This window comes from Coptis chinensis, chromosome 7 (assembly GCF_015680905.1).
Source record: "Coptis chinensis isolate HL-2020 chromosome 7, ASM1568090v1, whole genome shotgun sequence".
NCBI lineage: Eukaryota > Viridiplantae > Streptophyta > Magnoliopsida > Ranunculales > Ranunculaceae > Coptis > Coptis chinensis.
In genome coordinates this window covers 59,166,148-59,191,685 of record NC_141462.1, presented here as the reverse complement: position 1 = coordinate 59,191,685, position 25,538 = coordinate 59,166,148, and the positions used below count along the sequence as shown (strand labels likewise).

At 36.8% G+C, this 25,538-nt stretch overlaps 1 protein-coding gene and 2 pseudogenes across 15 annotated transcripts; all 3 read right to left on the bottom strand.

The window, feature by feature from the left end:
- Positions 1 to 7,657: 7,657 nt before the first annotated feature.
- On the bottom strand, positions 7,658 to 12,967 carry LOC147488173 (uncharacterized). Of its 14 annotated transcripts, XM_086571934.1 has the most exons (12): positions 12,872 to 12,967; positions 12,698 to 12,753; positions 11,684 to 11,842; positions 10,998 to 11,153; positions 10,198 to 10,442; positions 10,086 to 10,113; positions 9,083 to 9,283; positions 8,938 to 8,996; positions 8,713 to 8,788; positions 8,437 to 8,556; positions 8,255 to 8,327; positions 7,658 to 7,936 (listed from the first exon to the last, which is right to left on the bottom strand). In XM_086571934.1, exons 1-5 carry the CDS (start codon positions 12,930 to 12,932, stop codon positions 10,434 to 10,436), a joined length of 441 nt encoding a protein of 146 aa, XP_086428060.1. In that variant the 5' UTR covers positions 12,933 to 12,967; the 3' UTR covers positions 7,658 to 7,936; positions 8,255 to 8,327; positions 8,437 to 8,556; positions 8,713 to 8,788; positions 8,938 to 8,996; positions 9,083 to 9,283; positions 10,086 to 10,113; positions 10,198 to 10,433. The 14 variants fall into 14 exon arrangements, 12 of the variants coding, with proteins under 12 accessions (XP_086428060.1, XP_086428057.1, XP_086428058.1 ...); XM_086571931.1 differs by having other exon boundaries at positions 10,086 to 10,442; XM_086571932.1 differs by having other exon boundaries at positions 9,083 to 10,113.
- A 5,591-nt stretch (positions 12,968 to 18,558) lies between these two features.
- LOC147488172 (electron transfer flavoprotein subunit alpha, mitochondrial-like) lies at positions 18,559 to 20,366 on the bottom strand (annotated as a pseudogene). Its single transcript, XR_015201655.1, has 6 exons — positions 20,287 to 20,366; positions 20,004 to 20,215; positions 19,648 to 19,809; positions 19,270 to 19,430; positions 18,875 to 18,917; positions 18,559 to 18,744 (listed from the first exon to the last, which is right to left on the bottom strand). The product of XR_015201655.1 is annotated as an electron transfer flavoprotein subunit alpha, mitochondrial-like (transcript).
- A 927-nt stretch (positions 20,367 to 21,293) lies between these two features.
- LOC147488171 (uncharacterized) lies at positions 21,294 to 21,970 on the bottom strand (annotated as a pseudogene).
- Between the last annotated feature and the right edge of the window lie 3,568 nt (positions 21,971 to 25,538).

Sequence of the window (25,538 nt, the reverse complement as noted above, 5' to 3'; positions counted from 1 at the left end):
CCTAGATGTTGTAATTGCTATTTGACGGCGTTAGAACTAAGAATAGTTCATCCAACAACTTCAGGGTTCTTATAATCATCGAGAATATTGTTATGGCAAATTAGAGATGGAAGTTGATTGCTGCACACTTTACAGACTTTACCATTGAATGAGAACTTGACTGCTTGATGATATGTTGAGACGACATCTTCCATATAATGAATCCAATTGCGACCAAGGATGACATTGTAAGGGGAGTTACAATCCATCAATAGGAAATCAATATTGACTTCCTATTTTATAAGAGTAACCGTGAGAGAAACCTTCCCAACGCAATGAGTAGTGGTACCATCAAAACCAACGATAGGTGCATTTTTCATAGTGATCAAGTTATCAATAAAAGGAATACTGCGATAACACCCATAAAACATGACGCTAGCTAAACTAGTGTCGATCATTATATGTTGTATGCACATACAGATGATATACGTAGTTATGACAACAACATCATAATGAGGAGCATGCATTCCCATTAGATCTTGGTCAGTGAAACACAACGGTTCGTCTTCAATAGTCTCCATGCAGAAACCTTCCATGAAATTGATCCTGTTGGCTTCGTAAAAATTAGAAAGATATTTGACTTTAAAACGACGAGCATTTTTCTATTGAGTATTGGACAATGAATCAATGGCGACATGACCAACCTTAATGACATTGTATTATGTTATAGTTAAAGCTTGAGTTGTCACTTTTTTCTGCACATATTGATCGAGTTTCCCATTTTGCACTAGCTTTTCAATTCTTCCCCTTAAAGACCGACAGTTCTCAGTCTCATGACCATAATAATCATTATGAAATTTGCACCATAAAGATTTATCACGAGTTGTTTTAGTGTTGTCACACAGGGGAAACGGTGGAGTGAGCAGACCTTTATCTTTGATTTTGTCATAAACTACTGCATATTTAGTATTAAGCGGAGTTAATTCAAAATCATTAAAAGGCTTTCCGGTCCTGCTCGTGGTGTTTTCTTTCTTATAAGGAAGCTTCTAATTGGGTTGCTATTGATTAAAAGTCAGATTATTCTGTTTGTTTCGCTAATCATTGAAATCCTTTCTTTTATTATCTTTGTCATGAGAAGTTCGAGCAGTCGTGTTGTCCTCAACATTGATAAATTGTTGAACTCACTGGTATAACACATGTTAGGAAGATGGAATGTCCTGAACAAGAGAGTTGTGTACAACCCATCTTTATCAAACAAGATAGCTTCTTTAAAAGCGTAGACCACCATTAGATCGGACTGCTTGGAAATCTCAGCTGCAGCTTGGCGAAAACGAGTGACAAAACTACGGAGAGTTTCATCATGTTGTTGCTTGATGTTGAAAAGAACCCAGACACCATTTGGACGTTTTAGATTGTGATCAAAACACTTCGAAAACTTTTCGGTTAAGTCCTTGAACTGACGAATAGATTGTGGGGTAATTCGCTAAACTATAGCAATACTTCCCCTTTTAATATAGAAGGGAAAAGTTTGCATTTCAAAGCATCATCACCTCCCGATAAAACTAGTTTGTTCGTGAAATTAATCACATGAAGCATAGAGCATCAATCGACATCATCATATTGATCAAACTCAGGTTGTTTGAAATCTTTGCTATGAGTAGCCCGTTGGGCGGCGAGAGAAAATATGTCCAAAATACCATCTTTAACTGCAAGATTATCTAGTGTCGATTCAAAAGGATCACTATCAAGAAGGGCTTTTTTAATCATTTCTTTAACACGTTGCGGAGTCATCAGATCCATATCAATTGGCTCATAATCATAGTCGTGATGACGCCTATGGGAATGAACGGAATGAGAAGAAAATGATGAAGATTCATCATGACTGTGTAGAGACGAATGTTGTCGGTACATTGGGTCTTCAGTACGATATTGTTCAGAATGATAAGAATCACGTCGCTGAAGTGTTTCTCCATACTGATGGTTCCGATCATGAGTGCGACCATTATTCTGTTCGCCACTTGAATTCCTCATGACTTGCCAATAATCTGTAGGACCTTGAGGTGCAGTCGGACGGTTATTAGCATTACCTTGCCTACCGATAACGTGACCGGGGGGTGGTTGTTTCTCGGTAGAGGTAGGAGAATTTTGTGCCCATTACTTGGAACTTGTTGATGGCTGTTGCGAATATCGTGAATCTTATCGTCGCCACTTAAATGATCCCACACACTGTTATGTTGTTGGCTTGTGTTATGTTGTGGTGTGACAGATACAACATCATTTGCGAGTGGAGTGGGTCATTTTAGATGATGCTTGTAGTAGTTGTTCTATTTTCAGACACTCTTGAACTTTTTAAGAAGTGCTTCGTGAGACATATGACTTACATTATCTGCATTAGATGATGGAGAATCGTAAGAGGCATAAACCTCGGACTAAATAATTTGGCGCATTGGCGGAATGGCAGTAGGGTCGCGTGCAACCTGTGGTGGAAAAGGAGTAGGAAAGATTAGTCCGTTATTGCCAAGTTGACCTTGAACATCATGTTCATGATGATCATCAGTAATTGCATAGGGACCTTGAGCTCTTCGAGTATACATCATAACTTTTACAGAACGTGATCGAGGGTGTTGAATAAGAACCGCAGATGGCGCCAAATATGTTTCGACCAAATATGATCAAAACACTAAGTGGTGACGAAAGAGATGAATAATGTAGAAAAGTGATGGTGATCAAGATAATGATGAAGTTGTAGCTTTCGGTTGCCTACGTACCCAAATTATCAATGGGATCAAGTCTCAAGAATGTAGTTCTGTATGAAAAATAGTTTGGTATTTATATATGTAGAGTAGAGACTTCTTGTAGCTCAAGTAATTGTAATTGAATATAACTCTCAACTGTTAATTATCCGGGTTAGTTAGACTTACCCCATTTGAGTGATCCAACGGTCAGATTTCTTCATCTGAAAAAAAAAATTCATCTCGTAACCGTTGGATCTTGCAATTGGGGGGGTATCACTAATATTTTTGAAAACGGAGGGGGTAAGTCTAACTAACCCTAATTATCCTTTGATAAGAAATGAATATGGAAAAAAATTTAAGTACGAAAGTGGCAAGCCATGTGGCTAAGGTTCAGCCGTAATCACATGAGTTAATGAGTCTGTACATTAAACCATGGTATTGCAAATTGGGCTTTAGCCCTGTCGATTAAACGAATAAATTGGAGACCCCTACTAATGGACGTTTGCCACGTAGGTGGGGGTCGAAACAAACCTCAACTCTTAATCTAAACTGTTTTGAAGTATACTCACTACAATATTAAAGCTTCAAATGGCAGCGCCGTCATGGATTGAAGGAGTGAGAGTGATTGGTTGAGAATCTAAGAAGGGAGCATCATTCTCATCTCTCCATTTCTATTTTTTTTTTTCAATTTTTCATTATTTTATTTTTATTGTTTTCTGTACTGAGATACTTTTTTACAAATCAGGTTGCGGGACAACAAAGCTGGAGAGGAGTTGATCAAACAGGTGAAAGACGACAACCATCCACCGGCGCTGGCGGGCGACCGCGCAGGCATGGCGAGGGTAACCGCCCGGGTACCTCTACAAAACTGTGTTTGATTTTTTCACATCCCAGTTCATTTGTGACAAGAAGTTGCACTCCGAGCTCAGATTTTGTAATAGAGTAAGAGAATATAGTGGAACTTGTTTGTAATAGTTAGTGATAAAAAGAAAAACGAAAAAAGAAACTTGGTTTTTGATTGATTTCTTATGATGAACAAGACTTAAACTTGGTTTAAGTTTAATACTTACCAAGAGATTAAGGTTTTAATTGCCCTGGGAAGTTCTAGTGTGTGAGGCAAGTTATGGATCATAGCTTACACACTTTGAATCAACTTGGTAATCAATACTCTAAGTCTAATTGACTCTAGTTAATCTTGGTGATCAATCTAAAACTAGTTAATTTGATTAGTATAATTTTAGTTTAGTTTTAAGTTGAGCCCTTGAAGGCAAAGTTGTATAAATTGTCAAAAACCCAACTTGTGGGCTTTTTAAGTGGGCCTTTATTGTAACTTAAAACAGGATAAAGCTCAAAAGGTTGGGCCTGATTCTTAGATCAAGCGCCAACCGACGTCGTCTTCTCCTCAAGCAGCGTGTAAGCACTGCTTGAGAGGTAAATTCTAAACCTCCTTGAAGCCCAAATAAGAGGATACTTGCGTGTTCAAGCATGCTTACGTGATTGTTTGAAATTTATTTTCTACACTGTAATTTACAATTGCGCATAAGGCTGAACCCGAGCCATAACAACCATTGGGAAGTCATTACCCAATGTAGGTAAATTGGACGTTGCTTGATTCTTGAAAGTCATAGACCAAAAAAATTAATTAAAATCAATCACTACAACAAAAAGTAGCAACAATAGTGACCACAAGATAGCCTACCTCATGGGCACACTATTTCAACTAGCAATAGTAGCGAACCTAACCTGCTCGCAATTAAAACAGTAGCGCACATAACCTGCCGGCTATTTCAATTCTTACCAAATAAAAAAAAATAGCGTGCCGCAAGTGAAATCAAAAAAGGAAATCACAAGCACAAATCACTCCCCGTGTTTCCAAACTCTTGGGACCAAAAAATCGAGAAAAAACCTATAAAATCGAGAAAAAAGTGTCGCTATTTTCTTTTTCCCTTTTTTCACTCTTTACTCCTCACATAAAATAGAGAGAACCCATTTCTATTTTGCCTAAAAAAAAATAGGAGAGAGAAAAGTCATTTCTCATAAACCAAGCGAAAACGAGGCGAGTGAAAATTAGGGATTTCAGATTTGGTCATTTGGGATTTCAATGGTGATAAATTGATAATTAGGGATTTCAATGCAGATAATTACCAATTTCTTACGTTTTTATGTAGATCAAATTGAATTTCGAGGCAGATCGATATGTTTCTTCATTAAATTCAAGGAGATTTCGAGTTGTTCGTGTTGATTGATTTTTTGCTGTGTAGGTAACATACATATTTCATATTTATTTCATTTCATTGATGTTTGATTGAGTTATTGGAGTTTGAACTCATTTTATTTATGTTATTTCAATTTCTAGTTTATTTAATTATTAATTTCATTTGGTTATTTTGATACTAATATTGCTAGTTCAAACAAGAGTAGTGAGAGCATGTTTGAAACAGTTTAACTATATGTTTAGTATTGTATGGATTCATTGACATTGGTAGAATTGTTAGTTGTTTGGACTTCGAACTTTTGTTTGTTTGACTTTGAAAATTGAATAGAGAGAGAGAGTGATGTGAGAAGATGGACAAGGAGTGGATGTCATATGATAGGTAAAACAACACCTTGCGTCAGTACCTTCTCACTTCTTAAGTAGTTAGGTTGTTGATTCTTGTTTGTTACTTGTAGAAACACCAATGAGTATAAAGCTGGGTTCAAGAGTTTATATTGTTTGCTAGGGGGAATGCTTTGAAAACTGGAGAAGACCTAGATAATATCTTATGCCCTTGCAAACAATGTAAGAACCTAATGCGTCAGAGTTGTGAAACTGTATGGGATCACCTGATAATTAAGGGATGGATATGACATATGATACTTTCGTCTATCATGGGGAGAAACCAAATAAAGTCATACCAAATTTTGAAATGTCAGAAACATATAACTTGTGTAGAGCTGCTTATATGGAGAATGAGAGGAAATCAGTAATTGATGATGATCGAACCAATGATGAGTTTAAGAATTACATGGAAAATGTTGAATCGCCTTTATATCTTGGTTGTACAACGTACACGAGATTATCAACAACAGTGGTTTTATACAAACTTAAAGCTATCAGTGGCTGGTCTAACAAGAGTTTTAATAGGCTATTGGACATATTGTGGGAAATGCTTCCAAATAACCATACACTACCAGATTCTCTATATTAGGTGAAAAGTCTACTAAAGGAGTTTGATTTAGATGAGAGGAAAATCTATGCTTGTGTGAATGGTTGTGTTCTTTTTAGGGGTGATCTAGAGCTTGCAAGTACATGCCCAAAATGTGGTTCTTCTCTATGGAAAGTAGATGACAGGACTGCTAAGGTTTATAAGAAAGTTTCGGAAATGGTGTTGAGGTATTTTCCTGATAAGAGCTCAAAACTGTAATTTAAAGCCTTTAATAATATTTCTATTTAGCCAATTATGTTATTAATAATAAAGGTTTATCACTAATTACGTGCTTTTGAGTATTTCAGGCTTCGGAGTTGAATAAATGTCAATTCGTTACTAATTAGGTGCTAAAATGAGCTAAAGTGATTGCTAGAGAAGTTCCATGAAAAAAGCCTAAGTTTAATGGAGAAAAAACCCTTAAAAAGTCCAAGTCAACACTGTTAAGTGAAAGTCAAACCGGATTAGAGAGTTGAAGAAAAGTCAATAGAACTTCAAAAGGCCATATCTTTGGACAGGCCTCGGAATTAGGCCCATTTTATATCAAAATGACCGGCTCAGAAAGCTCTTTCCAATGGTCTAAGCCTTGACTCGATCAGAGTAGTATTAAATGTTTTGGATTTACCCAATTGGGTTATAGACTTGATTTATGGGTCCATAACCTAGCCTAAAATCCTATGCACGAAATTGTAACCTAACCCTCTCCTATATAAAGAGAGTTAAGGCTAAAACAAATATTGGCTACTCTCCTATTTAGTTTAGAATAAATTAGGGTTCTCTCTCTCTCCCTCCTTTTTAGTTTTAGCTTATAAGATTAGTTTGTAGCCTCCATTAGAATTATTAATAAAAGCTTTAATTTACTTTTAATTCAAGTATCTTTAAATTATGTCTTCTATTCAATCTTTAGTTAATATGATTTCTATGATACAAGGCTAAACCTCAATTAGAGAAGGTTTATGAAGCCATGTGAGGATGATTGGTAATTAGTATGATTTGTGGTGGAGCTAAACTCTCATGCTAGTGAAGCCTTGATCCGAGAGGACTTGGTGTTCACTAGGGATCAATAGGCAATTCGATAATCAATCTAATGGTCAATCGAATTGCATGGTGGATTGAATCTTCGATATACCCTTTTATCATCATTATATCTGCTATTTTGACATCTGATTTACTGTTTTCACATCACATATTACTCTCATCAATTGTTCTCTTTTGTTTGATTAGTTGAATTCTATTTATGTCTTGATAGTTTATGAGTAAAATGAATCCGTACTCTTTCACTACAAGAAAACAGGTTTTTTCCTACAGACCAAAGCTGTGGCAAAAGATTTTTACCCACGGACAAAATCCATCGTAGGACCGTGGGCTTTTTATGCGTCAAAAAAAATACGCCCACAGCCATGACCGTCGGAAAAGCCCAATAATAGCCACAGTCATTTCGTCGGTCTCTGCCGTGGAAATACCGATGGCACAAAGCCGTGGCAAAAACTAAGTTTTAGCTACAGTCATAAACTGATGCTCAGGCCGTGGGGAATACTACCATTAGCCACGGCTTTGGGCCGTGATAGAACACTTTTTTTTTGTTAAAAAATATAGGGGACATTTTCCCCTTTCAACCTGCTTCTACACATTACTCCCAATGCACAACCACAAATCATCTTCATCCACAGTACTAAACCACATTCATTTACCAACAAATAGAATTCAAGTGCAAATACAAAACAAATAAACATAACATAAAACCAAAAGAGCAACAACTTAACGAGAAGAGATAGAAGTCATTCAATTAAAACAATGAAAGCATAAGTTACACTTAACAACAAAATACAAACCATTGCTCTACTACAACATTTGACAAATTTCGTTCAATGAAAACATAGAATTCAACCTCGACCTCTTCATTATCCGACCTTCATGATGCCCTTAGTTTAATTTAAACTAACCCTTTAATGATACTTGTATTATGCGAAGCAGCTTAGCAACCTTCAAGCTTTTCAAGTTTCCTATCACCATGTTCCGGGCAATTGTCAGATGTAGCTTCAAAACAACATGCAAAATAGAATTAAAACCAAAAACAGAAAGAAAAATATACTTGGTTTTGGCCACTAATATGTTAAGTTATGAAAGTCAAACCATTATGTACATGGATTTTAGCCTCAACATATTCAATATCCAGCCTTCCATGATGCCCTTAGTTTAAATCTAAAGGCTCTTGCAATATTTGTGTTAGGTGATGTTATAATTATCACAAGTACGAAACAAGATAAAAATAAAAATTCATAACCAAGGTTCACATAAGTAATGAATATAACTACTAGCTACTAGTCAATCTTAAGGAACTCAAAGAGATAATACCTAGCATGAATATCAACTTATGTATACGTGTCCTTGTACTATCTTGAAGAACTCCTTGAGCTTTCTCAAGGATCTGCAAGACATAGGAAGAATGAACACCATCATTTAGTGCCTATATTTTAGTAGAAGAATCAGCACCATTGTTTAGGAAGAATCAAAACTCCAAATCCGCTTTTAAGTACCTATAAATCCCCATAATTAGTGCTTCAGCAGCCTGCCAACCTCAAGTCAAGCACACGAGCCGGTAGCAAAGTAAATGTTTGATCAGTAATGCTCACAAGCCATTGCAACTGCCACCAACCCTACATTAGTAATTTGCAACCATCTTAGCATCTCAAGGTCTTAAAATAGTACGAAATGTATAGTAATACGTAAATTGAGTAAACAGTCAATATTTCTAACACTGAGGTGGGAAGGGGTTTGTACGGTTGATTGAATAGGTTCAACACAGTCCTTACCATTTAAAAACACCCAGAGTGCTACTGCATTTAGAAGGTAGGTCCATTATATCTGAAGTTGGAACCTTATAGGAACCTTGCATGGTACAAAATAAATGGACATCAATAACTTACTAAAGCAACACCTAATAGTGTGAAACAACTAAAGATAAGGTATCCTTAAGGGGGTTAGAAATTTTATTAACAAAAGTTTTGATGTGCTTCTAAACAGTAGAAGTTATTCACATGATCTAGTGCTGGTGTAAAGTATGCAAACCCTGTGCATTTTCTTGTACCAGATGCGCCTGAACAAACAGGAAAATGTAATGAGATGACAATGGCAACCATTAATGCTTGAACTTGTCTTTAAGGGTAGAAATAGCTAGCTTGCCTTTGTATCATAAAATTCGAGGAAGAAATGATTCTTGGGGACTAACAACTTGGTCTCAAGTATAGTGGCAATTGCAGCACTTAATTTCTTGTTTGTGTCAAGGTTAAGGCCCCCAATAGATACTAGCTCACCATAAGCTGAAGGATGCTCGGTTCCACCAAATGCAATGGGAATAGATCCCATAAGCACAATCCTAACATACTACACAAACAAAACCAAACTAGTTAGATATTATACAGTAGACAAACAAACAAGTAAAGACGTAAGAATCCTTCACAACATTATGTATTCAAAACCATTTACATGTCGCCTAGCTACTTCTTGAGCACAACGAATGCGCTATTCTACGCTATCACATAACCAAACGAATTCAATGATCTAAAACCCAAATGATAATAGTTTCTGACAACTAACGTTGCCAGGCAGATCAGAGTCAATATAAAAGCGCAGCTGCTGTTAGTATTAGGATTACCCAATAATAAAGTCTAGAATGTAAAGGTAAAATTAAAACAAGAGGTTAGTCCAAGGCATATATTCTCAGTTTTAATGCTATTTTCCATTTACAACGCCTAGGACACACTCTAATTTGACACACCTGTTAGCCTGTTAGGTATGATACTAGGATGGTCTCTACCCGGCACACACCATTTTATATTGAAAATGAATTATCTGATGCAGTACGACACCAGTTCCGGGTATGATAGCCTGTCAGTCTACACTGAAGTCTTTAACTGTACAGTAAGTTAGTAACACTTGGAAATGAGAACTACTGACCAAGACCAACCATGACAATAACCTTACCTCGCCAAAAACAGAAACAATTTGCAAGTACGTAATTAACACAAAATTTACCTATCAAGGATTTAAGAAAAATTATATGAACCTATAGCACTAAAATAAAATCTAACGATAAGTAACAGGCAACAGATCAAGAAAACATTCAAACTATGGAATATGTCTGGCAAGGATTCTGGACAAGTTAAATGAACTGTATGTTGCGCACCTGCTATTTGCGCATTGCCAAGTACTAACTGAAAACCAAGGCAATCGAAAATATTTCAGCAAAAGATATTAACTTATTAATAATGCACGAGCAACCTCTTTTAGGTTTGTACCAGTTACGCCTACGATGCGAAATGATGTGCCTGGCTGGTGCCTAGAAAAGTGAGGTTACCCAATAATAGTAGTCTGAAAACGTGGAATAAATACAAGGTCCTTCCAAAGCTGTTCATCCAGTCTCTCCCTTCTTTCAGGACTTTGTCATCTCTTCGACAGCTTCCCCTTCTTCAAGTCTATATTTGTCCGTATGTGTGGGTTATTCCACAAGGTCACAAGTCCTTATCCACCCATCCTAAAAGGCCTTTTAAGAAAATAAAGTGTATAAAATTAAGAGGAGTGCATTACAAAAGGAAAGACAAGCAAGAAAATATAATCATATAGAAAATTAGAAATATAAGATTATTGAGATATGCAAATGAAAACTTGTAAAAACTGAAAAACAACAAAAAAGAAAGCACCAAAAAGAAAACATTTTCATTTGTCTTGTTTTTTGTAGGTTTGGGAGCGCAATGTCAAAGACTAGCACTGGGCAGATGAGAAACGGTTATTTGAAGGAACTTCTATGGAGTAAGGGTGGAACCACATGTTTGTTGGCAGAAAGCCATCTATTACTCTACAATCAGATGTGGTTTAATAACTGCAGTATGTTGTAATCTTGCAGGACCAATAAGAATTTTCTTGGGTGACTTTCACTCACTTCAGTCACTTGAATACTAGATCGTTCAGAAAAGTGATATTCAAAACATAGGATTTTCTGAATAAACAAAGTAAATAAAAATGAAGGAAATATATTCCAGCGAGGACAAATGGGAAATGCAAAATAGAAGCATAAAGTAATTACAAAAAAACTGAATACCTTCATTAGTTCCCATGATGCTTTGATACTTGATGATGAATCAAGAACTAACTTATATGAAAGAACTGATATAGGAGTTACTGCTAAAGCGCCAACAGGCTCACCAGGAGGATAAAATCTACGGCCATTCATTCCAGACATTACTTCGTCTTTCAACTGGATTATGGAATTACTACACACATTACTCACAATTCCATCATAGCACAAAACAATATCTTGAAGAACAGTCATTAAGATTTTGAATAAGGTTCCCAGTTTAGTTAAACCTCTAGACGAATGAACACAAATTTCTTCGAGTAAATAGAACATACCAAATCCTCATAGGGTTCAGACTAAAGAAAAAACAACTTTTGATCAATCTAAAATCTAAATGCCTTGGAAGGGTATTCAACTCCATTTGCAGCAAACTTGCCAAGGAAGAGTGAGGTCATGTCCTCAATGAAATTCCTCTAGAGTAAACTTTCCCTCAATCAGTAAGTGTAATACCTAAGCAGCAAATCCGTTGAACCACCTTGTTAATGCACGACTTGCTTTTGAAATCTATCATCTATGTGTACTGAAGTAGCTATCCATTTATGTTCTTTTGTTCAATCAGGGTCATGCATTGCGTTTAAACATTTTTATGTATTTATCGCAAACACCAATACACAACATATTAAAGAGCATAATATACAGATGTAACTAACCTGGTCTAAGGCAAGGCATTCATCAAGCCAACGCACAGTTTGATCCACCGAAGTCTTGTTTCTTTTTTCTAATACCCAAGCAGGCACTTCATCTGCCAAACTAGCCCATAGGTTTGGTTTCAAAGATGAAATCATCTCCATGTACTCAGCAGGTCTTATCTGAAAATCACAATTTGAAATATAGAATCATTTATAAGTTAAATTATATGCCACTGGAAAAAAAAAATACTAATTACCAATCGGCGGCCGCAAGGTGTCTCGAAAGAGGCACCAAATTTGCTAGAACTTTCAGACAGGAAGACATAACATTGAATACCTCGGAGCAGCGACAAAGCAGTACTTATGCAAACCAACCATTTTATGTTATCCTCCAATACTTGATATGGAATTTGGAGTAGGACTTTCTAAGCTGAAAATATTTCAGAATTGAAACTTCCTTATTGAAAAAATGAGTAACGAGTGTAGACAAATAAAAGGGGAAGTGGGCTGACTTGGAGAAGATGAGAATCAGGGGAAGGAAGTGAAGGAAGGAGGTCAGGTGCAATGAAAACGGGAAGAGCTTTCCGTGTAGAGAGAAGAAGAGATGGTGTTTCAATAGGTGTTGGGCAGTTTCCTAGCTGTAAAAGTCCTACCCTTGCTCTTCCAGTACCATTGCTACTGTTACTTAATGCTTTCACTGTAAACTTCGTTCTCTTCTTATTATTATTCTCCTTTTGTGCTCTTCCAGTATCACACTACTATTGAAGTTTTCAAAACCATTAAAGAAAGTGAGGAATGAATTATCTCCATAGCTGACACAAACAAAAAAAAAATCCGACTTTAAATTAAATGAACTGACACCACGACCCATTTTTGAGCGTCTCTTCTTTGTTAACCCAAAACGCCAAAAAAAGGAACACCAATTTTTTTTAAAAAAAATGTGAGGCCGGTTAAAAGATAAATTAGTTCTTGATGAGTACTCAAAAGAACAACATCGATTAAAAAAAAAATCTTTAATAAAATATTATACGTCACCTTCAACTTGTAATGGGGGAACCGCGTACGGATAAGAGAAACAAAGCTTGTAATCCCTTTCCCGATAAGTAAATCATATGAAAATAAAAATTGAAAATTAGTTCTCCTAATTTTGTCAAATAAAACCCTAAAAAGAAAAATCGGTACTTGAAACAAATTTTTTGTTTTACTTACCTAGTCGAGATGAGAGAGAGAGAGACAAAAAATGTAAGTGGGGAGGCGAAGGTAAGAGCATTTGCAATGCAGGTGATAGTTCCCCCCCCCCTCTATCACCGCCACCTCATCACTTTTCACCCCCCTTTTCACCAACCCGGTGAAAAACAAGGTGAAGTTGTGCAATGCAGAGGTGATAAAAATACTCGACGGGATGTTGGATTCCGTCCTCGAGGTTTTGATCTGAGACGGAATGTAACATCCCGGCCCCGCGATATTTTATAACGAGGCGGGATGTAACATCCCGGCCGATGGCTCAATATCAACAGACGCCAACGAAAGCTCCATTTTCACTTCATTTCCAAACCAAAATTCGATTTTGTAGCCTCCATTAACAACCTTTTAACACAAATTTCCATTCATAATGACTTCTCCACCCCCAACCCATCCCCACCAACCTCACCACATGAAGAACATTCCGATGGTTTGGAAATGTTAAAATTTCCAAAAAAAGGGCAAAAGGATCGCCGCCGAGAACGCGTAATGTGGGCGAGGAGGACGAAATTGAACTTGGATTTAATTTTCCACCGCGTTGTGAAATCGAGGAACACCCACCATTAAGCGTCAACATCGGTCCGACACGAGCAAATCGAGTGGCGGAGTCTCAAATAAGTTTTTGATTTTTTTTATGTTAATTATTATTATTTATGTTAGTTTATATCAAGTTTGTTGTTGTGTAATTAGTTTGAATTTGTTGCATTATTTAAAAAAAAAAAAAAAAGTTGTAATTATATCGTATTGTGTGTTTGTTGAATGTAGGAAGTACACTTATGGAAAGTCGTTGTGCACTTTCAAATGTTAATCGTGGTGGCGTTGTATGAAATCAAAAACGGATCCTAATTTTGTCACGGTTACCGATATTATATATCCGCCACACCATTTGGGGAGTTTTTGAATTCTAATTTGGGACAAAATGATCGGCGTTGTTGTTTGGGATAGTTGAGCGGTGGTGGCAAACTACCCACACATTCCATTTCCCATGGGGTGAGCTTGGGATTACCCCTCTTGATTTCACAATGCTCACGGGTATCCCAATTGGTTATGGAGATGCCGCCTTTTGATGAAACTTTAGAGGTTTTACTACGGGCGATGAGTTTCTTTGAAGGTTTTGATTTGGTTGAAGATGATGAGCAAGACGAGTTTTGAGATTATCGGCCGAAAGCGGTTTAAGGGAGGAGCTATAAATATGAGTTGGTTTACTTGAGATATTTGAATAGACTCAAGGAGAAGCCGAAAGACTATCATATTGGTGAGGAGTCGATCCACGAAGTATGTACGCGTGCCTTCCTCTTCTACTTTGTTGGTGCGGTATTATTTGGATATCTTGATAGTTATTTACGATCGGGATGGATGGCCGCTGCCTCGATCGTAGAGGATGTGGGATTATGACCGGGTCAATCCATCTTGGCATACCTTTACCGGGCTAGACCTCAAGATTGAGAGGCGAAAGCCGCTAAAGGCAATTTGTGCGGCTTTGTTTGGATTATACCGTAAGTCTTATTTATTAAGTTATTGTTTCATTTCATTTATTTATCTAATTATTAATGTTGACATGTTTTTATATATATATATATATATATATATATATATATATATATATATATATATATATATATATATATATATATATATATATATATATATATTGATATTGTATTTTATCTATTGATGACAAGATTGGTGGTACGAACATTTTCGCGGTGATGCATCCCGTGTTGAAGAGGTTGGAAGAGGATGAGACTCATGACTTGATTCCACGTGATTCAAGCATGGGGGCTTCATCGTGAGCGAGGGGGTATGGGGACCTATCGCATAATATTCATAACACTCGTCAGCAGATTGAGCTTTTAGGAGCTAGTCGAATTGAGTGGCAACCCTGGGCCGAGTCCTTCATTTTTCAGACCCCTTATGCGGATATTCCAGATGTTCCAGAGAACACTGAGTACCGTAGACTATCATATATGTGTCATAGAGCAAGGTTTCTTTCTCAGCGGCGAATGATACTTATAGGGTCGATCATCGCGATGGTACCTTGGGGACAGATGTTGGCGGCAAGTATATGGAGAGATTGTTATACTTTACCCACCACCTATAGATATGACAGACTCTAATATTCTTCCTGCTGTTCTTTCACACTATAGAGCAAACCCAAATAAGTGGCGGACGCGATCGCCTTTCGGTTTCTGGCTTACTATGACTTATATTGGAAGAGGGTTGGTCGAGGTCTCTTGCTAGGTGCGTTATACCGGGGCACCAATTTTGAAGGGGTTACTTCGGAGCATTGAGGCCGACATTCATTTCCCGTGAGGAGTGGAGTTGCCACATGCCACGATCCCGGGTGTTTTATGATATTCGGATGCCGCAAAGAACTCCACGATATTTGATGATGATGACCTTTGGCATTGGAGCATGATTACTTCTCAAGGGCAAGATATGAGAATACCTATTCCACCAAAGATGCCGCAGATGGTAGCAGATTTGTCGGTCTGATTCGAAAGCGATTAGCCGAGGTTAGTATGATTTGAATTTATTTATGATTTGTTATTATTAGTATTCACTATAACCCCTAACTTGCATTTGTTTTGTTAAACAGGATGAAATAAGGTCGAGCTCCTTAACTACAGCTCTCTCGGTTATGCCATCGTGAGTCCTTCATGGAGTCCTCTCGTCGCAGTTTTGAGTACTTACAAGAAGAACGTGTCGAACTTTGCACCTTGAGGCGTGTGCAAGAGTTGGAGAATGCCGGAAGTGGAGTACCTCAAGCTCAAGCTCAACCGAGAGGCTTACAACGACGTAGGGGGAGAGCTCTTCGACCGAGCCTTCTCGTAGGGGAGGAGGTCTCGATGATATTTTTGTAGTTTGTAATAACCGCGGCGCCATTACTTGTCTTATGGCGTTTGGGATTGTTGTTTGTAATGAATTTTTTTGATTAGCGGGTTTTTCTTTGATGAGTTTTGGATATGAATATGTCATTAAACAAAGGAGGTTATGTCCAATTTTTTTTAAAAATTATAAGTTAGTTTTTTTACCGAGTTTCTGTGTTAGACTTGGGTGTTGTTCATGATTGTTGTTTGTCTTATTTATTATTTTCAAAGTATATTAGCAGGTTTTTTATATGAATATGTCAATAAAACAAATGAGGTTATGGCCAAAAAAAATTAAAAATTTATAAGTTCGTATGTTTCCAAAAATGGAACATTCGTTTCGCTCGTTTCACTCGTTTCACATTTGTTTCACTCGTTTCACATTTGTTTCACTCATTTCCTGTCTTTGTTGAAACAGAAAATTTTTAGTTTGGAATATCACTCATTTTTGCAGGTGGTTTGGTTCTGACAGGTTCTGACAGGAATAGTGTATGGGGATACCGAGACGGAATGTAACATCCCGTTTGGTTTTTATAGACCGAGACGGAATGTAACATCCCGTCTGGTTTTTAAGCACTTCTCACTGCACATTTTACTATTCCAAACAATGGAATTATGGATGGGGATGGTGGCCCATTTGGAATTATTGAGGGTACATTTGGATAGACATTTGGATACAATGTGTTGTCACTTGGAGAGTGAACAAAAATCTAATAAAATGTGTTGTCAATTGGTAAGTGGAGCAAAAATCGGCATCACATGTGACCTTATCATATGTGACCTTACCTTTCATATTTCGTTTTACTCTTCTTTCTTTTAGATCAAACAAATAACACAGCCATCTTCTTCCCCACAACCAAGCTAAAAATAGGAAAAATGTCTAGAGAAGAAAGAATTGCATATAACCAAAGGTTATGGGGAGGATCTAGTAGTAATAGTTCGTCTTCTGGTACTTCTGCTGAAGATGACTACATGGAAAGAGTAAGAGATGAGCATAATGATATGATGAGGCGAAGGAGGAGGAGGAGGTTGCAGTTATTATCCACTGCTGGGGCATTAATGACTCAAGCAGCCATTGAAATTGAAGATGTGGATACAGACAAACGCGGTGGATCTGTGAAGGGCAGAGAGTACACGTTTAGAGATGGTGGTGATTTCAGTAAACAAAAGATAATGAGGGATTACTTCACAACACCTTGTAGGTGGCCTCCTCATAAGTTTAGACGAAGGTACAGGATGACAAGAGAGCTTTTTATGTATATGTTGCATACTGTTGCATCATTCGATGATTACTTTAAAGACAAGGTGGATGGATTGGGTCGGCAAGCAATTTCTGGGTTACAAAAGGGATTAGCTGAAGTTGCACAATTAGCAACTGGTTGTTCTTCTGATTCAACGGATGAGTATTTACAAATTGGAGATTCCACAGCAAATGTATCTATGAAGCGTTGGTGCAAGGCAATTATCACGGCGTTTGAGGAAGAGTACTTGAGACGACCAAGTGAGGTAGACACTGCTAGGATATTAGTTGAAAATGCGGCAAGGGGTTTTCCAGGAATGCTTGGATCAATCGATCGTATGCACCGGTGGAAGAATTGCCCAAGTGGATGGGCGGAACACATGTAGGGTACAAGAAGGAACCAACTTTGATACTTGAAGCCGCTGCAGACAAACATTGTTGGATCCGGCATTGCTTCTTCGCCTACCGGGTTCGCGATAAATGACATTAACGCGGCTTCATCGTTCTCATGTTTTGAATCATTAGAGCAAGGTGAGGCTCTTGCCGCTGTTGCATTTAATGTGAATGGTAATGACTATGATATGGGATATTATCTTGTCGATGGTATTTACCCAAAATGGGGCACATTTGTTCAAGCCATTCGTTATCCAAGAAATAAGCATGAAAAGATCTTTACTCAACGCCAAGAAGTTGCAAGAAAGGATGTTGAAAGGACGTTTGGAGTTTTTTGCGAGCACGATGGCATATTGTTAAGGCTTCTGCGCATGTCATAGTGTTGTTGTTCTTGGAGATATAATGAAGGCATGCATTATAATGCATAATATGATTGTTGAGAATGAACGTGAAAGTGGAGTTTGGAATTGGAAAGGTCGAGGAAAGAAACAATACCGCTCTTTTCGGGAAGATGATGGTTTTCATTTTGTCTATCAGATGATTGAAGCAAGAAATAAGATCAGAAATGAAGTTACACATACTAATATTCAAAAGGACTTAGTTGAACATGTTTTTAATTGGACTGGCATTGAAGAAACAGCAGATCCGGTACCAATTCACTACTAAAAAAAGGGCTTATAAGCTCAGCTAAAAGGTGAGATGTTAGAGTTTTTATCTCGGTTTTCTAGGAAAAAACAACCGAGGTAAAATCCACTGAGGTAATAGAGTTCTACAAAACCGAGATAATAAGCTACTAAATTATCTCAGAAGTCTGACATCTTATCTAAATCTATTATCTCAGTTTTCTTAATGGAATCGAGATTATATAGAAGAAAACCGAGATGAATTGTGACTGAAACCAATTAGTATAGAAGAAAACTGAGATCATTTTTTTATTGAAACCGAGATAATATAAAAAGAAACAATCGTGATAAATTCCCTTTAATCTCACCTCTGTATTTAGTCGACATAGTTTGTCAAGTTTTTTTCCTAATTGTGCTAGTATTGTTCACAAATTATAACAGCCTGCAAATACAAACCACTCTCCCAAACAACCACATTCCCCTTCGTATTCATAAACATCAACACCAATCAACAGAAACAAACCAACATAAATAAATTTCTTTAAAGAAACTGATTTTATTAAGATAAGAATTGAATGTACAATATCAAACACGAACATAACTAATTGTTATATCAAGTCATAAAGTAGCTAAGTAAAAAATTATTTACATATTTCCCTAAGAAAGCTAATAGAAGTTCCAAAATCTTCTCTTTGAAATTGACATGCATGGAACCTACCAAGCCAAGATGAAAATATTAAATGATTAGTTTGACAATTAACATATTTCAGTAATCCAAATACCAAAATAAATTTTATTTCGCTCACTCTTTAACAACTTACAAAAAAGTATAACAAGTACTTACTTTTTGGCAATAGAGGTATCAACAGCATCCCGAGTGGCTCCAACTAAGCAAAACAACAATAGAGGTCAGAATGCGTTTAATGATCCACATAGTCATGCAAGGTTTTCAATCAGAATCTCACAGCCTAAACTTTCCAAATATCCAGGAAATATGGGTGACCTACTGAATTGTATGACAAACTGTAAAAGAGGCAAATATTAGCTTTTGGGGGTGTAACTGGGTTTTTGGTCTTAAAAGTAGCTTCTCACTAGTTATTAGTGGTTGATGTAATTGGCCTTTGATTAGATACATATAAAGACTTTTACTTTAAAAAAACAAGAAAAAAACAAAAAGTAAAATAAACATAAAAAGAGCATCGAGGAACATGCATGTTAAAAGATTTATTTAGCAAATACCTCCTGCACCAAGCTTTTCAGCAAGCTTCTCCAATGAATCAAGTTCTCGGGACTTTTCAAAGCTCGACCGCTGTAACTACTACCCCTTACACTTGCCCAAAATGGGGTGTTCCGTGATCTTGAGATGTATGCTTTAAATATCTGGATTTTCCAAGGGTGTCGCACATTGTTAGAAGACAAATGTAAAGAAGAAGATATGTTTGAAAGATTTTAATTGTCAAATGGAAAAAATCAAAACTAGTTTGAAGCGATGGAAACTCAACAAACCGTATACTCAACAAACATAATAAATAGCATAAAGGTGTAATCAAGTTAAAACAATTAGTCTTGCATCCACAAAATGTTGTACACTTATTAAATAGTGAGACAAACAGGACCTTCACTATAGGTTGAGATATCAACCTCGCTAAACAGAGCTGCATCCCATTTTGAATCGGATGAAATATGAGGAACAGGGAATGAGGTGGACCTAATGGTCAAGATACAAGGATCGACACGAGATATCGAGCGGTGCAAAGAGCATTCCCTGCATAAATTGGCCTACAATGAAGAAGAAGTTACACCCAATTATTAAATGGCATACACATAACAGATATATAAGTGACACACTGCTATGTTTGGATATAATCTAAACTGTGTCGCCTACGTCCATTTTAAATAATTCTTCTTATAACATGTATAACAACATCAAATACTAATATGTATTCCATCTCAAGGAAGAAACCTGAGCTTACCTGACATATAGTTGAGATCCAGAAATATTAGTTACATCCATTATAGATGAAACATCTAAAAGAGCAGCTACTCGCGGCAATACATTTTTTCCAAATGAATTCGATGGAGCAATTATATGTGAGTAGCCACCTTTTTTCTGAACCAAATGGACTAGTTCTTCCCATGGTTCTGCAAGTGGATGTGATAGTTTATCCATATCAGCCACAAGTACCTAATAATCAAATAAATAATATTAGAGAATTAAACATTACATTCAATAATAATAATAAAAAAGAATGTTACGATCCGAGATATGGAAGGATGGAATGAGGCAGCCAGCCAGCGTGTGAAGCTGCTTTGTGAAGGGACGGGCCCGACCCAATAATAATAAAGAAATTGAATTTTGTTCACTAATAGACCTTGCAACCGTGATTTAAGCTATATGATGATTGTTTCACATGTCCATTAAAGTAGCCTCGACCAGCTTCCGAAGCGACAATTTGGTTCAGTCAAATATTTGAAGACTGAGTAGATTCGAACCTAACTAAATTTCAGACCATGTATATAAAGCTATCAAAAATAATTCAAAAGATATACCTGGTCAAAGAATCCTGAATCTAGGAAGTTCGCCAAGGATATGGAAAGCACTTGCTCCAAAAATACATGGTCCAAGAATCCTAGAAAAGAAGTTCACTGCCAATTGTAATATTTGTCGCCAAGGTATAACACATCTGTATAAAGGATAAGTACATGTGTTAACAGAGTATATGCTTCTTGTAGGTGATATGAAATAACAAACTTTACTGCAATCAAAAGAGAAACTTTACATACACTTTCCATTGGGCAGCAGTTCATAACAGTTGAAATCACCAGAACCACGGTAATTTGATTTGGTGCACATGGTTCTCGACATCAAGACACTGATGCACACGTTATTTGGTTCTCAACGGTCGAGTAAACTATTATATATACTCCTTTTAGTCTCTTGTAAGATATCAACTCACGCATATGAGCAATGCTAGGAGCTCTCTTGAATTCTCGGAAACCCACTATTAACATTCACAAGCTCGGCTCTTAGGCGGCGGTGAGAGGCACGATCGGTGAAGCAATGGCAGCTCGAGCTCTTTCCATTGCATCACAAGAATCTGAACTGCTCCTTTTAGCATCAATTCATGACCGACATTGTGATTACTAACGGATAATTCAGCTTTACCGGACTCCACCAAGGACAAGTTTACGATCGCCTCTTTAGCGATTCAACATTCCGACTTCTATTCTATTCCGGCCAGGAATTATAGGCTCATCCATTACTAGGCACCGACATGTTCTCGAGAACCCCTTTCGATGGGTGACCGAGAATCAGTAGCTCCATTGCATATTTTAATCGATCCATCCGTAAGATCTTCATGTTTTTTACTTTAACTCGCTTGATTGCTAGAAGCATCCCAATCTAGATTGTACTCTTTAGCAATTTCCTTCAAAAGCCTAAGTTTTGCATCTACGATGGGGCTTTAACTGAAAGCTTCTCGATAATATCACGGTTGACACTAGTGTCGGCGGTTCGAAGTTGACGGTAAATGAACTCCTTTCCATACTTTGTGGTAAACAAGTTCCTAATCTGCAACAATTACGTAAATCAACATCCGGGAGCAAAGAAATATAATACTTGCAATAGCTTCCTGCAATTCTTGAGGGCAGTCCCTTTGAGTTTCAAGGATAGGAACTTCGAGCATAAACAAATTCACAAAACAGCTCCAAGATGTCATAGGCAGCTTGCATGTTCATTCGCGAATAACATGCTCCACCGGATTCGAGCAATAGGGTCTTGGCGGTTGAAGGAATTGTGATATCTCCTTAGCGCATTTGATTTAATTGTATCTGTCTTTTGTTTTGCAAAAGTTTGATCCTCGAAATGACCAAAGGTCAAACAGGTTTTGCATTTTGCACCAAGAAGACCTCGATTGAATAGTTGATTGAGGAGTGACATTGCCCCAACTTCGATTACAAGCCTTTCTTGCTTTTAAACCATGAATCATGCTTCTTCTTTTTGTCGCCAAGGTATAGCAGGTACTCATATACAACATTAGTATGGGTTTCACCTTTACATTGGACTCCAAGCCACCAGTTTATTATGCTTAGCAATAATCCATGCCATCCATTATGCACATGACGGTCGAGACTATTTGTCCTCGAAACATTAACAAATGTGTATACAACCTGAAATGCAGAAACATACCCAAAGGTGAATCAATTAAGTTAAGAACCCGTCACACACCCTACACAAACTTATTAGCATTTGAATCCAACATACCCAAAGTTGTAAGTAGCACTTAACATTTACTGCAATCTCACCCATGCTATATAACCAATTACCCTACATCCTCTAGCTTGTACACAGGCACACCGATGGTGTAAATCAAAGGGATCATAGCTCACATGACACAAAATGCATAGACAAACAAACAAACACAGGGTGTCGGGGTGGATATACATCTAACCAACCCCGGCCTAAACACTGGTTGGGTAGACAAACTCGGCGGGATCAAAAAAAACCTGCATGCACACATCAAATCACGTAAGCATGCACACACCTAAGTACAAAAACTACTGCAAACCTATGTTTGAAATTGCACTCAAAAGAAGGAAACATCTGAATAGAATTGTCTGGGCGAATGAACTATAAGAATGAAAGTATAATATTGAAATTTCATTTCAACAAAAAAAAACAACAGTTCATTCAATCTTGATTCGAGACATTCAATTTACAATTAAATTCAACTAATTTTTTTGAAATTTGTTGATGAAAGCTTTTATTTTACCAAATAGGAATTCTGCGAAGCATTTCAACAAACATATATATTGCATCAGAAAGGTGAAATGTTTTATTTCTAAAAATCCAATGGTTTTCTTTTTACCTGTTATGTAAAACCATTGCCACCCCAAACCGAGGAAAACCAATGGTAATTCTCGACACATATATTCACCACACTTAATACGAAAATCCAATACAAGCCAAAGTAAAAATTAAATTTTTAGGTACTGAAAACCGGAGGAGGTGTTGAACAACCTGTGGAGTTGAAATGGGTAGTGTAAATTGTTTGAAGTTGGTGCCATGTGGAGATACAAAGGAGAGGAGATGAAGAGAGTGTGGAGAGGACAAGATAGTTGGGAGTGGTGGTTGCCCATCATGAGTTAAGTGTTATTCATGAGAGAGTACTTGGAGAAAGCCATGACTTCCTTGTTTAATCGTGGTCCCCTCTTTTTTTCAAGGATTTCTGTTTTCTTTGCATATCTATTCCGAGATATTTAGTATAATAGGAATTATATCAGTTGAGTGCCGAGATATTTGGTATAATATCAATTATATCAGTTGAGTGTGAGATAAATTAAATTTCTTATTATACGAGTTCAATAATACGAGATAAATGAAATTTCTTATTATATCAGTTCACACCACCAGTCATAAAATCTATATGTATTATCTCGGTTAAGTATGATGTGAGATAACAGATTTATACTCAGAACTAGTAACTAAGTTATGGGACATATTATCTCGTTTATAGGACAAATTATCTCGCTTACCACTTGAATTGAGATAAGGCTAATTTTAGAACCGAGATAAAAACCCTTTTTTTTAGTAGTGATTTATGATCCAAATTGGTCGGATCCAGATGAGGGAGAAGGAGGCGAAAATTAAAATGGAAATGAAAATGTATTTCCTATGTATTTCCTATGTATTTCCTAACGTGAACTATTAAGTTCCAATGTATTTCCTATGTATTTCCTAATGTATTTCCTATGTAGTTCCAACGTATTTAATGAGTTGTGTTTTAATGAACTATATTACAATGTATTTTAATTTTATTGGTAATTGTATTTCTATGAAAATAATTATATTGGACAGAACATACATATAGTGCATTAATTAAAAAAACAGTTAGATAAAAATACATAGTTCATTAATTAAAAATACAATGAAATTAAAATACATAGTGCATTAATTAAAAAGACAGTGAAATTAAAATACATAGTGCATTAATTAAAATACATAGTGCTTTAATTAAAATAAAATACTAGATAATTAAAATACATAAGCTTAGTTAGAGCTAGAACCACCTCTAGCCCTTCCCCATTCAGCACGTATTTCAGCTTGTTGTTGCTCGATTATAAAAGCGGTATCGGGATGGAGGACACTTGTATCGGTCGCTAAAATCTTAGCTTCATATTGTATCTTTTGAAGCCGATTTTTTTCCAATTGAACCTGATTTTTTTCTGCTTGAATCCAATTTTTTTCTTCTCTTGCCATCACAGTCCTTTGACCATATGCAAGTTCCCTTTCCCTAAGTTCTAAGCATTTTTGTGTTTCATTTGCATCCTGTGAAAATGTATCCTCTAAACGTGTAAAGTAACCCTCCAACATACCAATTGATTTTCTTGGTTCCTTTTGGACTTGGCTTTCTTCGATCCAAGAGGACGCTCCATTTCTTTTGGACGCTCTATTTCTTGAGAACCCTCCAATTCAACTCCACCAACACTTTGTGAATTAGAAGTTGAATCTTCACCATCATTTTTTGACCTTTTCCTTTGTGGGGGCGGCTTGACCTTGCCTCAAAAACGTTACTCCACTTTGGATTATCCTTGAGTATAACGTAACAATGATCAAGTGAAAAAGCCGATTTTTCTTGTAGTTGGTACGTCATCCTTGCCTCGGACAACTAAAAAAAAAATGGTGGTAATTAGACTAAAATAATCACTAGGACTAAGATAATTAAACTGCAATAATAATTAGACTAAGATAATAATTAGACTAAGACTAAAATGGAAATAATAAATACACTAAGATAATTAGACGAAGACGGAAATAATTAGACTAAGACTAAGATAATCAATAAATTCCAAATTGACAACGCGTTGTAATTACCGGCTTTGTATTGTTTGTACCACTTGCATGTCGAGCCTCCACCGCATTCATAATTGCAACAAATTTGTTCATCATTTTTGAAATATATTTCCACCTTCCGCTAATTGAATCGGAGACCTATCCGACCCCACGCTTGATTGAACTTCGTTTGTTACACGATTCCAAAATCCTTTTGCATTTTGGAAAGCACCAACAATGGAGTCTTCACTAATTTTTATCCAAGCAAGACATAGAGCTTGATCATCGGACATGCTAAAGTGAGCTCTAAGCTTTTGCTTGAGTGCTACCACTTGCTTGAGATGCTTGAGTTGATGCCATTTGATATTTGGTTTTTTTAAGAACTGATTTTAAAGAAGAAGAAATATGATATATGATTGTTGGAAGTGTGAGTTGAAATGAAACAAATGTTGTATATATACTAAAGTTTTTTTATTTTGACCGTTTTTTGACCGTTCTGACTTTTTGACCGTTGGTACACTAGGACTCCGGACGGGATGTTGGATTCCGTCTGGTGAGTTTTGTAATCCAGACGGAATCCAACATCCCGTCCGAAGTTAACAAGTCAGTGATAAACTCGGTGGAAGGTTTCACCTTGTTTTGAACTCGGGAAAACTATCACCGAGTTTATCACCCA

Bases quoted from the DNA above. Each gene is read 5' to 3' on its own strand.
- LOC147488173 (XM_086571926.1), bottom strand. From the start codon at position 12,932: ATGCTCTTACCTTCGCCTCCCCACTTACATTTTTTGTCTCTCTCTCTC. The intron at 11,843-12,697 runs GTGACGTATAAT...TGTGATTTTCAG, and splicing joins TCCCCCATTACAAGTTGAAG to ATAAGACCTGCTGAGTACAT. The intron at 8,997-9,082 runs GCAAGCTAGCTA...CTGTTTGTTCAG, and splicing joins TCGAATTTTATGATACAAAG to GCGCATCTGGTACAAGAAAA.